The 14,180-nt window shown below is 37.0% G+C and overlaps 1 protein-coding gene across 1 annotated transcript in view; it reads left to right on the forward strand.

The window, feature by feature from the left end:
* THEMIS (thymocyte selection associated) overlaps positions 1-13,944 on the forward strand; it is a 199,865-nt gene extending 185,921 nt beyond the window's left edge. Inside the window, exon 6 of the mRNA XM_069077277.1 lies at positions 13,799-13,944. Within this exon, the coding sequence (XP_068933378.1) occupies positions 13,799-13,944 (146 nt within the window). The remainder of the gene's footprint in view (positions 1-13,798) is intronic.
* Positions 13,945-14,180: the final 236 nt, after the last annotated feature.

Genomic DNA, 14,180 nt, shown 5'->3' on the forward strand with positions numbered 1-14,180 from the left:
CACTACTCACATTCTCCAGCCCTTCCCTTATAGAGTCAAAATGAAACCTTAGTAATATGCTCCCCATATCATTAGAGTAAAGCTATGCTTATACAATACCCATTAACCAGTAATTCAGTGGTAAATGATTTATCTAATCAATTATCTCACATAATGGAAAAAAGAAAATATTATATTGTAATTTTCTCCTTTTAACTGGTTTGCAGAATTTCAGAGGGAATGGGGATCTCAGAGGGCATCCAATCTAACCCCTAATTAAATAAAAATCACTTTTACTGTATTTCTGACAAATGGTCTTTAAACTATCACTTAAAGTCCTCCAATAATGGGAAATCCACTGCCTCCTATTTTAGACAATTCTATATTTTTTTTTCAAAATTTCCTTATATTGAACCAAAATCCACTTTGCTGCAAATTTTCCTAACTCTGCACTCTAAGGCCAACCAAACAGTCCAATTCTTCTTCCACATGATACCTCTTTCAAACACTTAGACACATCCATAAAGTTTACACTGTCTTCTTCTCCAGGATAAATATTCCCAGTTTTTTCAACTCATCTCTTATAGCATAGATTTTGATCTTCTTCAAATCCTGGTTACCCTAATATGGACTTGCTCTAGTTTCAGTGTCTTTCCTAAAATATACTTTCCAGAACTAAGCAAAATACTCCAGCAGTGGTACAGTCATGAAATAGTATAAGGACATTACTATTTCTCTTTTATATTTTTATCATGCCTCTTTTTGGCTTCTTTGTCACACTACTAATTGATACTGACTTTTAGGTCCATTAAAAGCCCTGGTGGTTTTATTTTGTTTTGTTTTGTTTTATATATTACTGTTGTCTTACATGACATGCTCTATTTTATAGTTGGGTAGCTGTATTTTTTAACCTAAGTGTAAATATCTATATTTTTTTCTTATTAAATTTCATCTTCCCCACTAAAATCCTACTTGTATGCCCCATTGTGATTTGGAGATTGTCATAGTTTTTTTTTTTAAAGCAATTGGGGTTAAGTAACTTGCTCAAGGTTACACTGCCAGTTATTTCTGGGTGTGGTGCCAAGTATCTGAGCCCAGATTTGATCCCCAGGTCATCCTGACACTGGAGCCGGTGCTCTTACTAGCTGAGCCACTTGGCCGCCCCTGATTGTCATAGGTTCTTAAAGCTTATGCCAGTTATGCACAAGGTCTGGAGAGTCTTACCAAATTGGGGGTTGGGGGGGAATTGCAATACTGACATTATGTCACTTGACCAAGGACCAACTTAGTTAATTTCAGAAAGGCTCATCTCTAGTTTGATCATAGGATAATAAAATTCTTGGCCACAGAAACTCTTCAAACCCACATATTAAATTATGGAAAAATTGTAATCTGTGTTGAAGGATACCTACATTGACAAAGTTTCAGGTACTTGACATATTGAAGTAAATTACATCTTATTAAATTTTGAGCTCCTTCTAGATACTCATTTTGGTTTCTAATATATTAGCTATCCCACCCAGATTCCTGTAATTGGTTAAAATGAACAACTCAAGGCCAAGGAAAGATTCCTGGGGCATTTCATTAGTGGACTTCTCCCAAACTAAAATCTGTTCATTAGTTCCATATATTTGTGGCATATAAAAAACTTGAGAGGCATAGTTTCTGAGTAATTAATCATTTTATCAATTATGCTAGCAAGTAATTAATAAAAAGGGGTCAGTGGTTCTCTTGTCCAAAGACTTCTCATGGAACCCACTCAAAACTCATATGCCTTTGGAAGAGTGGGAGTCCCTGAGGGTGGCAATCAATTCTTATTGATTAACAATTATAATATGAGGTGGACCTATTCTATTCTAATGAGGATTTAGGGGACTAGACTTTGCTCACTCTTGCTCCTGGACCACCCCCAACCGTGGGCAATATAGAAAAAGGATCTATTCCCCACCCAAACCTGAGTGGAACACAATGGGTTTCCCCACTTGGATTGGGTCTATACAAGATTGAGATGAAAGTTAATCCAATCTCATTGAGAGCAATGTCCTTCAGTTGCTGGCTTGACTGAGTAGAGAATGAGGATGTAGGAAGGAGAAAATCTCTGGACATCCCCCTGTAATGTAATGCCAAGCAAAGGCAACTTCCCAAGGTTCAGAATACCAGCATAGGTGCTCTCCATTTTATTCAGTGACAAAGTAAGAACAGAGAAGATCAAAATATGACATCATTCAAAATACAGCATTTACTAAGTGTGATTAAATAATCTCCAAGTACTACCCCACCCCAGGACCTTACATTCATTCAATCAATTACAAAATCCCTGTTCTAAATACTACTCCACCCCTAGGCTGTACCTTCATTTGGTACATCACAAAGCCCCTCTTCTCAAATGGAGATTAGTTTCCAAACATAAGTAAAGTACATTCATTTGTTCAACCATAGAACACAAAAAGGTCAAAAGTCCCCCACCCCTGGATCACAATTGAATCTACCCCAGAGTTACATCAAGTTTAAGCACAGCACTTAATACCCAAATGGAGGTCTTTTCTTCATCTTGACACAGGGCAAGTTCTCAGCAATCTTAGTTCAAGGCTTAGCAAGGCCACAAGATACATTGCCAGTCTCTTCATTAATTCATCCTCTGTCTGCAGAACAGTCCTAGAACCCCTGAAAACATTAGCAAAACCCTCTCCCAGGATTTCTGTAAACATACAACAAGAAAATCCTTCTTCAGGGCTTCTGAACCAACAGAAAGGTTCCCAGACCCCTGCAACAACAGCACTGTCCTTCACCAGTGGACAGTAGTCACTCTGTCTGCAGGACAGTCTCAGGAGCTCTTAGCCAACAGCCAGGTTCCAGAACTTCTTCAACAAAAGGACTGTCTTTCACCAGTGGAGAAATCTGGCAAAACAACATCAAAACAGACAGACAAAGTACCAGCAAAACAGCCATGTCTCCTCAGTCCTTGGCAGATCAGGGGGCAGGTCTCAAAAGTCCAGGGCAATTCAAAGTGGCCCCCAGCAATTCTCTCAGTCTCTCTCTGCCTCCACGAGGTGCTGCTTCCAAAAAGTTCTTCTGCCTCTCTCTTGTCTCTCCAAATCTACGTCCCCAACTCCTCCCAGTTCAGGACTCTCTTTTCACGTCAACAAGTCCATCCCACAGGTGGGATTAACAAGCTCTGGGTTTTAACACAATCAATTTGAAAACCAAGCCAATACAGGGGAATCTTTATATTCCATTACTATCACACCCCCCAAATTTGTTATTTAATAACAATTTCTCTCACATTCAAACAGTTCTGAACCCAGCTAAGTATATTGTCATTGAACCCACATTTCTCTATCTTATTCCTAAAGACAGCATGAGAGTTTGTCAAATGGCTTTGTGAAATCCAAGTATATCATGTCTATGCCAGTCCTTTGATAGGTACAAAGACAAAATTAAATAGTTCCTGACTTCAAGGAGTGTATATTTTATTGTAAAAAATGAAAAGAATTTATCATGGCATGATTATGATCTGTTCTTGATGAGGTTAGGCTGGAACTGAGTGATCATTACCTCTCTTTATAAATTCTCACAAATCATTCTAGAATTTTACCACCATAAAACCATAAATTCAGAGCTAAAAGGGATCTTAGAGACTATTGAGGACAAACCTTCTTATTTTACAGATAAGGAAACTAATATACACAAAGTTTAATTAACTTGCCTAGAGTCCCATCGTTAGTGTCTGAGGTAGGATTTGAATGTCTTCTTACTCTAAAGCCTACACCCCATGTACTACACAGTGCTGCCTCTCCAGAGTCCAAATCAAATTCAGGGTCTAAATAAAGCTCAATAACCCCAATTTTGAAGAATCTATTATTGTTGTTTTACTTTTTTCAGTCATGGCCAACTCTTTGTGACCCCATTTGGGACTTTCTTGGCAAAGATACTGGAGTAGTTCCTTTTTTTTCTCCAGCTCATTTTACAGATGAGGAAACTGAGATAAACAGGGGTAAGTGACTTGCTCAGGATCACACAGCTAATAAGTGTTTAAGGCTGGATTTGAAAGTTCTTCCTGCTTCCAAGTTGTGTTCTTTCCACTGTGGCCCCTAGCTGCCCGTAAAGAATCTATACTCCTAAAAAAAAAATTGGCACATTTACCTGTCATCTGTTCTTCATGTTATTCTACTTTCATCTTGATTGGTAGGAATATTAGGAATTCCTCCCACTCCTGGTCCCCTTCTATTTTCTTTTTATACTTTCTTGATCAGATTTGCAAGAATATATGCAAAAATCTATTGTGCCTTGTTAGGTATACTCCAACCTAAGCTAAGAGCCTATCCCTTCAGTATCTTAAGTTTGTTGTGTTTTTGTGTAGATGTGCCTTTGGAGAATAGAAACATTGTTGCGTTTTAGGGGTGTTTGACACACCAAAATACCAACATGCCAGGTTCTGCTGAATGAATTTGACTCAAGCCTTCTCTTAGCCAAAGAAAAGCAAAGTTTATTAAAGTTTTGCCATTATGGGTAGACTCTTAAGGAGCCTAAGTATTTGTGGCTCTTTAATTGGACAAACGGGCCAGAGCAATATGACACAGACAGAGTCTGTACTAAATTGAATGTCAGCTCCTTCATGGAGCAAGATGGATCTTATATATAGAAAGACCGTGGGAGGGATCTAGGGGTGGTCTAGAGGACAGGTTTGGGGAGGGTTTTGGGGAGGAGTCTAAGGAGGATCTTGATGTAACTGAGGTCAGACTCCAGGAATGGGGTTAAGCATGGGAATTAGTTGAAGGCTACCTGGAGATGACAGACAATGGAGGGCTAGGTCAGTTTAAGGGTAATATATTTGAGTATAGATATTTTGATAGAATCAAAGGTGAGAAGTAGCTGGACAATGGAGGACTAGGCTAGGTTAAGAGTAACAGAGATTTGGGCCTGGGATAATGAAAGGCTTATGGCCTCAGGCAAATGTCTCATCAAATGGGAAGATTCAAGGGGGATCTCCCGAGTCTGCACCCCATAAATATGGCTAGAAAACTTGCTTAAACATCCCCACATTTAGCTTACCTTCTAATGAGGTTTGTATTGTAAAATAAATTATAAACCCTGCTTATGTTATTCCCCTATTTGAAACACTAAAATGGCTCATGAAATGCCAGTAAATAAAAATCCTTTGGATGGTATTTAGGACCTTCTTACAATATGGCCCCAAATATTTTTCCAGGTAATTCTCCCCAATTTCCCCCATCATATACTCTATGATCCAAACAAACTTGAATACTCAGTCCTCACAGAAAATGACTAACACTTTCCTGCTAATAGCTCACAAGGACAGCTAGGTGGCACAGTGGATAAAGTACCAGACTAGGAATCAGGAAGACTCATCTTCATGAGTTCAAATCTGGCCTCAGACACTCACTAGCTATATGACTTTGGGAAAGTCACATAATCCTGTTTGGTTCAGTTCCTCATCTACAAAATGAATTGGAGAAGGAGATAGCAAATCACTCCAGTACCTTTGCCAAGAAAACCTTAAATGGGGTCATAAAGTATCAGACACAACTGAAAAATAACTGAACAACAACAACAATAATAGCTCATAAGGATTTTCTAGTTATACAATTCAAGCATCCTGAAACAAAGTTAAGGACATAGGATGATTGAATTTCATATGGACTAGTGCTCCTCAAAGTATGTGAAGTACTATAATAATAACACCACAAATATTAATGACAACCAACGCTGTGTTGCTACTTTGTGTGTATTATGACATTTGATCCTGAGAACAGACCTGTAAGGGCGATTATTTTCACTTTACAGATGAAGAGAGAGGCAAAGTTTATTATTTAAGGTAATAAAGGTAACAAATAGAAGAACAAGAATTCAATCCCAAGTGGACTAAATCTCAATCTAATAGTCCTTCCACTATGCCAAACTATTTCTCTCCATAGTTTGCAGTTCTCTCTTCTGGTATTCTGATCCATGGACACAGACAAGTCAGAACTTTCCCAGGATAGAGATAGTTTGTGTAGCAGAGGGTAACTAAGACTAGGGGTCATGAGATCTGAATTCTAACCCTGGAGTGAACATTAGCTAACTCTTTGACCTTGAACTCTTTCACTTCTTTGGACTTCATGTTTATCAGATCCTTTCAAGCTCCACATGCTATGATTTTATGCCTATATATTATAGACATCATCTGTTAACTAGATTTGAACACTGAAATATAATCCTTCTTGGTAGCCCAGTGCATAGAGTACTGGGCCTACAGTAAGGAATACCTGAGTTAAAATACAGCCTCAGATATTTACTAGCTTTATGATCTTGGGCAAAACACTCAACTTGTGTACCTCAGTTTTTTTCATCTATAAAATGGGGATAAAATAGCATCTATTCTGCTGGGTCAGCTAAGTGACCAGTGGTTACTGTGCCAAATCTGAAGTAAAGAAGACTCATATTCCTGAGTTGAAATCTGGCCTTAAACATTTACCAGCTGTGTGACCCTGGGCAAATCACTTAATCCTGTCTGCCTCAGTTTCCTCATCTGTAAAATGAGTGGAAAAGAAAATGACAAACTACTCCAATATCTTTGCCAAGAAAGCTCCAAATAAGGTCACAAAGAGTCAGACAGAAGTGAAATGACTGAAAAACAGTTTGCAGGATTATTGTGAGGATGAAATGGGATAATATTTGTAAAAAGCGCTAAACACATAGACTGGCATGGGGTATAAAGGCTTATTCCCTTCTCACCTTCCCTTTCTCTACCCTACTTCCTGGAGACTATTAATATGAATCTTTTGTCTCAGTATCCCAGAATAGCTTAGTGCTCAAAAAAATAAAAAAAACCAAAATCTGTCTATGGTTTGGACAAAAGAGAATTCTTATGATCTATCCAGTGGCATGCTGGTAAATGATTAACAACATAGTCTAAGGGGGAAAAATGCATGCACAATACACTTTTAAGTTTAATTCACTTTTAAAATATTATCTCCATTACTTAACTGAGTTCATGCAGTCAAGAAATCATTAAATCAAGCCCTGATTTATGAAGTGTAATTGAAATTTTTCAATTGAAAAACTTTTAATTATATTTTATTTCATTACGTATTTCCCAATTACATATAACATGCATTTAAAAAAATTTTTGAATTCTGGGGCAGCTAGGTGGTGCAGTGAATAAAGCACCTGCCCTGGAGGCAGGAGGACCTGAGTTCAAATCTGACCTCAGACACTTAACTAGCTCTGTGACCTTGGGCAAGTCGCTTAACCCCAATTGCCCTGCATTTTGCCCTCCAAAAAGCAAAAAAAAAAAAATATTTTGAGTTCCTAATTCTTTGCCTCCCTCCCTCTGCTACCCTACCTTTTGCGAAGGCAATATTATATTATGATATGATACATGATACATATGAATATGATACATGTCACACTGAAATTTTAACAATCAGCTCCCACCAGCTGCCTCATGTTAGAGCCAGCACACCCCTTCTTCTTTCCCTCTCTAGTAAGTGACTTCCACAGTCACTGGGAAAATCTGAAAACTACATAAGGATACATAGTGATTATAAATTGATGAAAAATAAGGCATCCATGCCCAGTATTTACTCAAAACCCAGGACTGATGATCTTGATGTCAATTTAATGGGCAAGAAAAGTCTTCACTAAGCTTCATAGGAGATATTTGCATCAGCAGCTGTGCCAAAAGAGGGTTCCAGAGAGAACATTAATATTGATACACATAAATGTCTCTATCAAATGTTCAATTTCACCTTAGGTTTTTAACCTGCCTTTGCCTCATTCCTGAATAGAAGAGAGAATCTTCTCTTTGGCATTCTAACTGTAGCAGCAAAACTATATAACCAGAAATACAAAACAGAAGAGGAGAGAGAGCTGGAAATATTTTTAGCGCCTTTGTGAACAAGGGTTAAGATTCCAATTAAGCAAACTTATACTACAAGCCCCCAGCAGAGAATCACTGGGACCATAGGGTGAAATTTTCCAAGACCTTACTAGACTGCAGAAGAAAAATAAGCAATAAAATAGGCATTATCCCCTGGGTATGTAATTGAACTGAAAGTTTATTAGAGCATAATATATCATGGGAAATGACTGCTGGCTCCATTGACCACAATAACACCATGTCACAGATTTCTATTGAATGCAGGCAAGTGAAATGGTGTTTGGAGAAGACTGTAGTATTCAAAAGAAGGCACATTTCTCCTTGTTTCGTGGGACATCAATGGCAAGAGCTATTTCTAACCTCTTCTTGGGCTTATATATAAAGTAAGTGGTACCCCTTGAAGCACTTGGAGTGACTTGGCAGGAATGTTATACAAATATAAGTATTTAATGGCTTCATAAATGTCCTCATCATAATCAGAGGGCAAGACATTGTACTGCTATTCAGATCTGGTTCAAGGAATACTAAATGACAAGGGGGTGGAGTGCACTTAGAACATAGGGAGGAGAAGAGAAAGGATATTCCAAGCACTGGAAACAATCAATCAATCAATCTAGGAGCATTTGTTAAGTGCTTACTCAGTGCAAGGCATTGTGTTAGGTTTTAGATACTCAAAGACATTAGTGAAGAAAATCTTGCTATCAAGGAGTTTACTTTGATTGAGGATGGGGTTGCATTTATTAGTATATACATTTACATTTATAGGTATATGTAAAATTAATATATGGTAGAGTTTGGATTTTTTTTGGGGGGGGAACACTAATAATTAAGGCATTCAGGAAAGGCATCATGTGGAAGGAGGTCCTTGAGTTAAACCTTGAAGGTAATTAAGGATTCTAAAATCTGTAAGTGAGGATGGAGTACATCCCAGGCAGAGGGGAGGAGGGAGGCAAAATTTTCAGTGATGTACTTTGGAAAAATCATTTTGGCAGCTATGTGTGGGATAAATTGAAACAAGGAGAGACTTGAAGCAAGGCTATCAAATAGGAGACCGTTGCAGTAGTCTATTTGAGAGGTGATCAGGACCTGAAGGAGGATGGTGGCAGTGTGGGTGAAGGAAAGGGGACAGATGCAAGAGATATTATGGAGCTAAAAACAACTTTGGACAACTAATTGGATACATATGGTGAGAAGTGCTCAGGGTCCATTATAGACCAGTGGCAGTGAGAAGAGAAGAGCAGTAATGGACATGAAAGATGTTGCAGAGAAAGATTTGATGGGCACCTGACAAGGATAAAGGGAAGTCAGGGGAAAGTAAAAGATGATAAAAACCAGGGTGACTGAAAGGTTGGTGATACTATTGATGGAAATAGAATCAGGATAGTGTCAGTTGAGGGAGAAAGATAATTTCAGATTTGGACGTGTAAGATAAATCAAAAAACTTGAGTTCAAATCACTACCCTAACATTTAATACTCATTTGACCTTGGACAAGATATTTAAATTACCTGGTCTAATATTTCTCATCTATGTAGCTAAGACCTTAGATGATAAAGACTAGAGGAAAAAGTGGCATTACAGGAAGGTGGCACAGTGGATAGATTGCTGGTTGGAGTCAGGAAGACATCTTTATGAGTTCAAATCTGGCCTTAGACATTTAGTAGCTGAATGACCCTGGACAATTCAGTTAACTCTGGCTTAGTTTACTCTTCTGTAAAAGGAATTGGAGAAGGAAATGGCAAACCATTCCAGTATCTTTGACAAGAATATCTCAAATGGGTCATGAAGACTTGGACATAACTGAAAAATTACTGAACTAAAAAAAAAAAAGCCCAGGGAAGTAAAGGAGTTTCATATTCATATTCATAAAGCAAAAGCAAAGGCAAAAATGAGTTTCATATTCTCCTTAAGTGGAAAAGCTTAGAAAAGCTTCAGCTTCTTATTTTTGCATTAATAAGAAAATTGAAAAAAAATTAGATTTTAAAAAAAGATAATGGTCTTTTCTATATAAGCATGCAAATCACTGTTTGATAAATGCCTTGTAATAAAAGAGGTTCAGAGCATTGGCTGTAGTTTTCTGTAAATGTAGAGGTAAGTCAATCAGTCAGTCAGACAAGAGGATTTTATTAAGTGCCAGGCATTGTACTAAGTGCTGGGGATAGAAAGACAAATATAGGATCCCTACCATCAAGGAGCTCACATTCTGTTATAAAGGACATGCAATAACATATGGACATACAAAAAACAAACAGAATAGAGGGAATTTCCTTTCAAAAAGAAGGCATCCTTGTGATTTCAAGGATGAAGAGTGGTTAAGACTTTTATTAATACAGAATGTGAGATATGAATAGAAGATTGTAGCAAGCCAAGGAAGCCAGGAGGGGAAGGTGGAGAAGAATAGCTTTCTAGTCATGGAGAAATGATTGGTACAAATACCTGGTGCAGGTAGATGGGATTCTCTAATGGTATTGGGACCGGGGTGGGGAACTGGGACCTCAAGGTCACATGTGACTTTCTAGGTCCTTGGGTGTAGCCTTTTGACTGAGTCCAAGTTTTAAAGAAGACATCCCTTTTATTAAGGGGATTTGTTCTGTGAAGTTTGAATTCAATCAAAGGGCCACACTTAAAGACCTAGAGGGCCACATGTGGCCTCAAGGCTGCAGGTTCCCTGCCCCTGTTTGTCTAAAGCCCTCACTGGCATACTTCCCTTCCTCCCTTCTTCTCCATTCTTCCACATTATAAATTAAGTTTGAGATGCCTAAGCTTAGGATAAGACAACTCAAGCTGCCAGTTTTTGAGGATTTCCCCTCTTTAATTCCCACCTCCCTGAATCATTTCCAATTTATTATCTTTATTTGCTATCTCTGTGTCAAAAGAAACTATAGCACAATGAATTACCTTGTTTTCACTTTGTGTTCTTTAATGTTTTGTATCCTTTGCATTTCCATTATTGAATATTACAGTGATTTCTAAGGTAGACTTTTAACAGCAAAATTAATCTGATTCTCCCAAGCCCATTCATTGATTAGTACCATTTAAGTTACCTTTTCTTATTTCCTTTTATATGATTATATGGTGCCATAGTGACAGATGACAAAAAATTCTTCTTTTACCCATCGTGCTAAACCAATTTCAATTCTCATTTCTTTCAAGTATGCCTCTCTTATTCTAACAAATGAGGACCAATAATAATAAAGATTAAGTGTTTACAGATGTCTGAAATAAGACATGTTAAGAAAGAAAATTGGGACTGTGATTTCATTGGTGTAAGGAACCTCCGGATTAGGAAAGTTTATACTAATACATGTAGGCATCATCTCTGAAACTTAAAATCTTTGAGAGTTGTCTCTTATACAACTATCAAACAGATGGCCTGCAGGAGCATAGCCAGAACTAGATTAAAATGTAATTGGGAAACCCACATAAATCATTGGAATTTCTATATATTACTAACAAATCCCAACAGCAAGACATAGAAAGAGAAATTTCATTTAAATTACTATAGACATTATAAAATATTTGGGAGTCTACCTGCCAAGACAAACACAATTACAAAACACTTTTCACACAGATAAAGTCAAATGCAAATAATTGGAAAAATATAAGTTGCTCATGGGTAGACCAAGCTAATATAACAAAAATAACAATTCTACCTAAATGTCTTTACTTATTTAGTACCATACCAATCAAACTACCAAAAAATTACTTTATAGAGCTAGAAAAAGTAATAATAAAATTCATCTGGAAGAACAAAATTTCCAGAATACCAATGGAATTAATGAAAAGAAGTACAAGGGAAAGTAACCAAGCCTAACCAGATCTTAAATTGTATTATTAATCAACAATCATAAAAACTGCTTGGATAAGAAATAGAATGGAGGATGAGTGGAATAGGTTAGGTACATGAGAGACAACATTCAATGACTATAGTAATATACTGTTTCAGAAACCCAAAGACTCAAGTTTCTGGGATAAGAACTCACTATTTAACAAAAACTTCAGGCAAAACTGGAAAACAGTATGGCAGAAACTAGATATGGACCAACGTCTTACACTGTATACCAATATAAAGTCAAAATGGGTACACAATTTAGCTATAAAGGCCAATGTTATAAGTAAACTAGGAGAGCAAGGAATAGTTTACTTGTCAGTTTTATGGAGAAGGGAAAAAATTTGTGACCAAACAAGAGATAGAGAACATTATGAAATGCAAAATGGATGATTTCAATTACATTAAATTGAAAAGTTTTTTGCACAAAGCCAATGAAGTCAAGATTAGAATGGAAGCAAAAAGCTGAAACAATTTTTACAGTCAGTATCTCTGATAAATGCCTCATTTCTAAAACAAAGAAGTGAGTTAAATTTATCAGAATACAAGTCATTCTCCAATTGATAAATGGTCAAAGGATATGAACAGGCAGTTTTCAGATGAAGAAATTAGAGCTATCTATAGTCATGTGAAAAAATGCTCTAAATTGCTATTGATTAGAGAAATGCGAATCAAAACAACTCTGAAGTAACACATCACACCTATCAGATTGGCTAACATGATAAAACAGGAAAATGATAAATGTTGGAGATGTGGGAAAATTGACACACTAATGCATTGTTGGTGGAGTTGTGAACTGATCAAGCCATTCTGGAGAGCAGTTTGGAACTATGCCCAAAGGGCTATAGCATTGAATAAGCAATACCACTTCTAGGTCTGTATCCCAAAGAGATCATAAACATGAGAAAAGGACCCACATGTACAAAAATATTTATAGCACCTCTTTATTGTGGTGGCCAAAAATTGGAAATTGAGGGGATGTCTCTCAATTGGGGAATGACTGAACAAATTGTGGTATATGAATGTAATGGGATACAATTGTGCTATAAGAAATGATGAAAAGGAGGGTTTCAGAAAAACCTGAACTGATGCTGAGTGAAGTGAGCAGAACCAAGAAAACATTGTATATAGTAAAAGCAACATTGTGCAATGACTAACTTTGATAGACTTACTCTTAGCACGGCAAGGATCTAAGACAATTCCAACAGAGTCATGATGAAAAATGCTATCTACATCCAGAAAAAGAACTATGAAGTCTGAATGCAGATAGAAGCATGCTATATGCTCTCTGTCTTTTTTTTTTGTTGTTGTTGTTGTCTATTCTTTCTCATGGTTTCTCTCGTTGGTTCTAATTCTTCTTCACAATATGACTAATCTGAAAATACGTTTATTATGAATGTATACATAGAGCCTATATCAGATTGCATGCTGTCTTGGGGTAGGGGTAGGGAAGGGATGGGGAGAATACTTGGAACTCAAAATCTTATGGAAGTGAATGTTGAAAACTAAAAATAAATAAATTAATACAAAATCTAAAAATGTATTTGGGAATTATTTAACAAAATAAATAAAAATTTAATAACACATAGATAATATTACACTACATTTTATGTTTTAATACTAACTTAATATGTGGTCTGCATGAATCCTTATGTATGGATTAGTGACCCCCATTTATTATGTTTTATTTGGACAACACTGCTGTATAACACTAAGTTTAAATGACTTCTCCTAGGGTAAGAAAGCCAGTATATGTCAAAGGTAGGACTTGAACCTGGGTTTTTCTGTCTCCAAGATCACTTCTGTGTTAAATTCAACATACTGTCACCCCAAGTTTGCCTGAGAGAGGGTGAGCTGGCTCATGTGCACCAAATAAAGGACCATCTGTTAATGATTTTACTTTTCTGTAACATTATTAACATAGACTAGTATATTGAGGGATGGCTGGGGAAAGTACTCAGAGTTACAAATGTCAGGGCTACCTCTGAAAATAAGCTCAAATGTTTTCCACTTAGTTCTTGCTGGTGAGAGGAGACTAAGGGGGTTATAAATATTGCCAAGTAGATGATCTTTCATTTCTTTACCCATATGTTTTATTCATTTGTTTAGCCTCAGCAAAATCTGTGCTCATAAAAGATGATCTGGAAAGGAAGCTGAAGGATGGGCATGATCATAAACACATCCATGAAAATTTAGTTGAGAATGTAAAGCAAAAATTACAAGAGAGGACCTTCCCCAGTAAAGCCCACTCTTGACCATGGTAAGTGAGCATTGCAAACTTCCATATTTATATCCAATGGATTGTTTTTTAATCTACAGATAATCATTCTTTAGCATGCTAAATTTTAGCTCATTTATTAGGAATTAATTAGCATGCTAGTTTTCTTAGGTTTGTACTTTGAGCTTTATAGAAGGAAGAGCAACACAACACAAATAGATGCAGTGCAAATGGAAAGCACATCTTAGAAAGCACATCCCCTACAATAGAGAG

The sequence above is a fragment of the Petaurus breviceps genome, unplaced genomic scaffold (assembly GCF_028583685.1).
Source record: "Petaurus breviceps papuanus isolate PSGF00001 unplaced genomic scaffold, PetGlider_PUasm1.0 90977, whole genome shotgun sequence".
NCBI classification, from domain to species: Eukaryota; Metazoa; Chordata; class Mammalia; order Diprotodontia; family Petauridae; genus Petaurus; species Petaurus breviceps.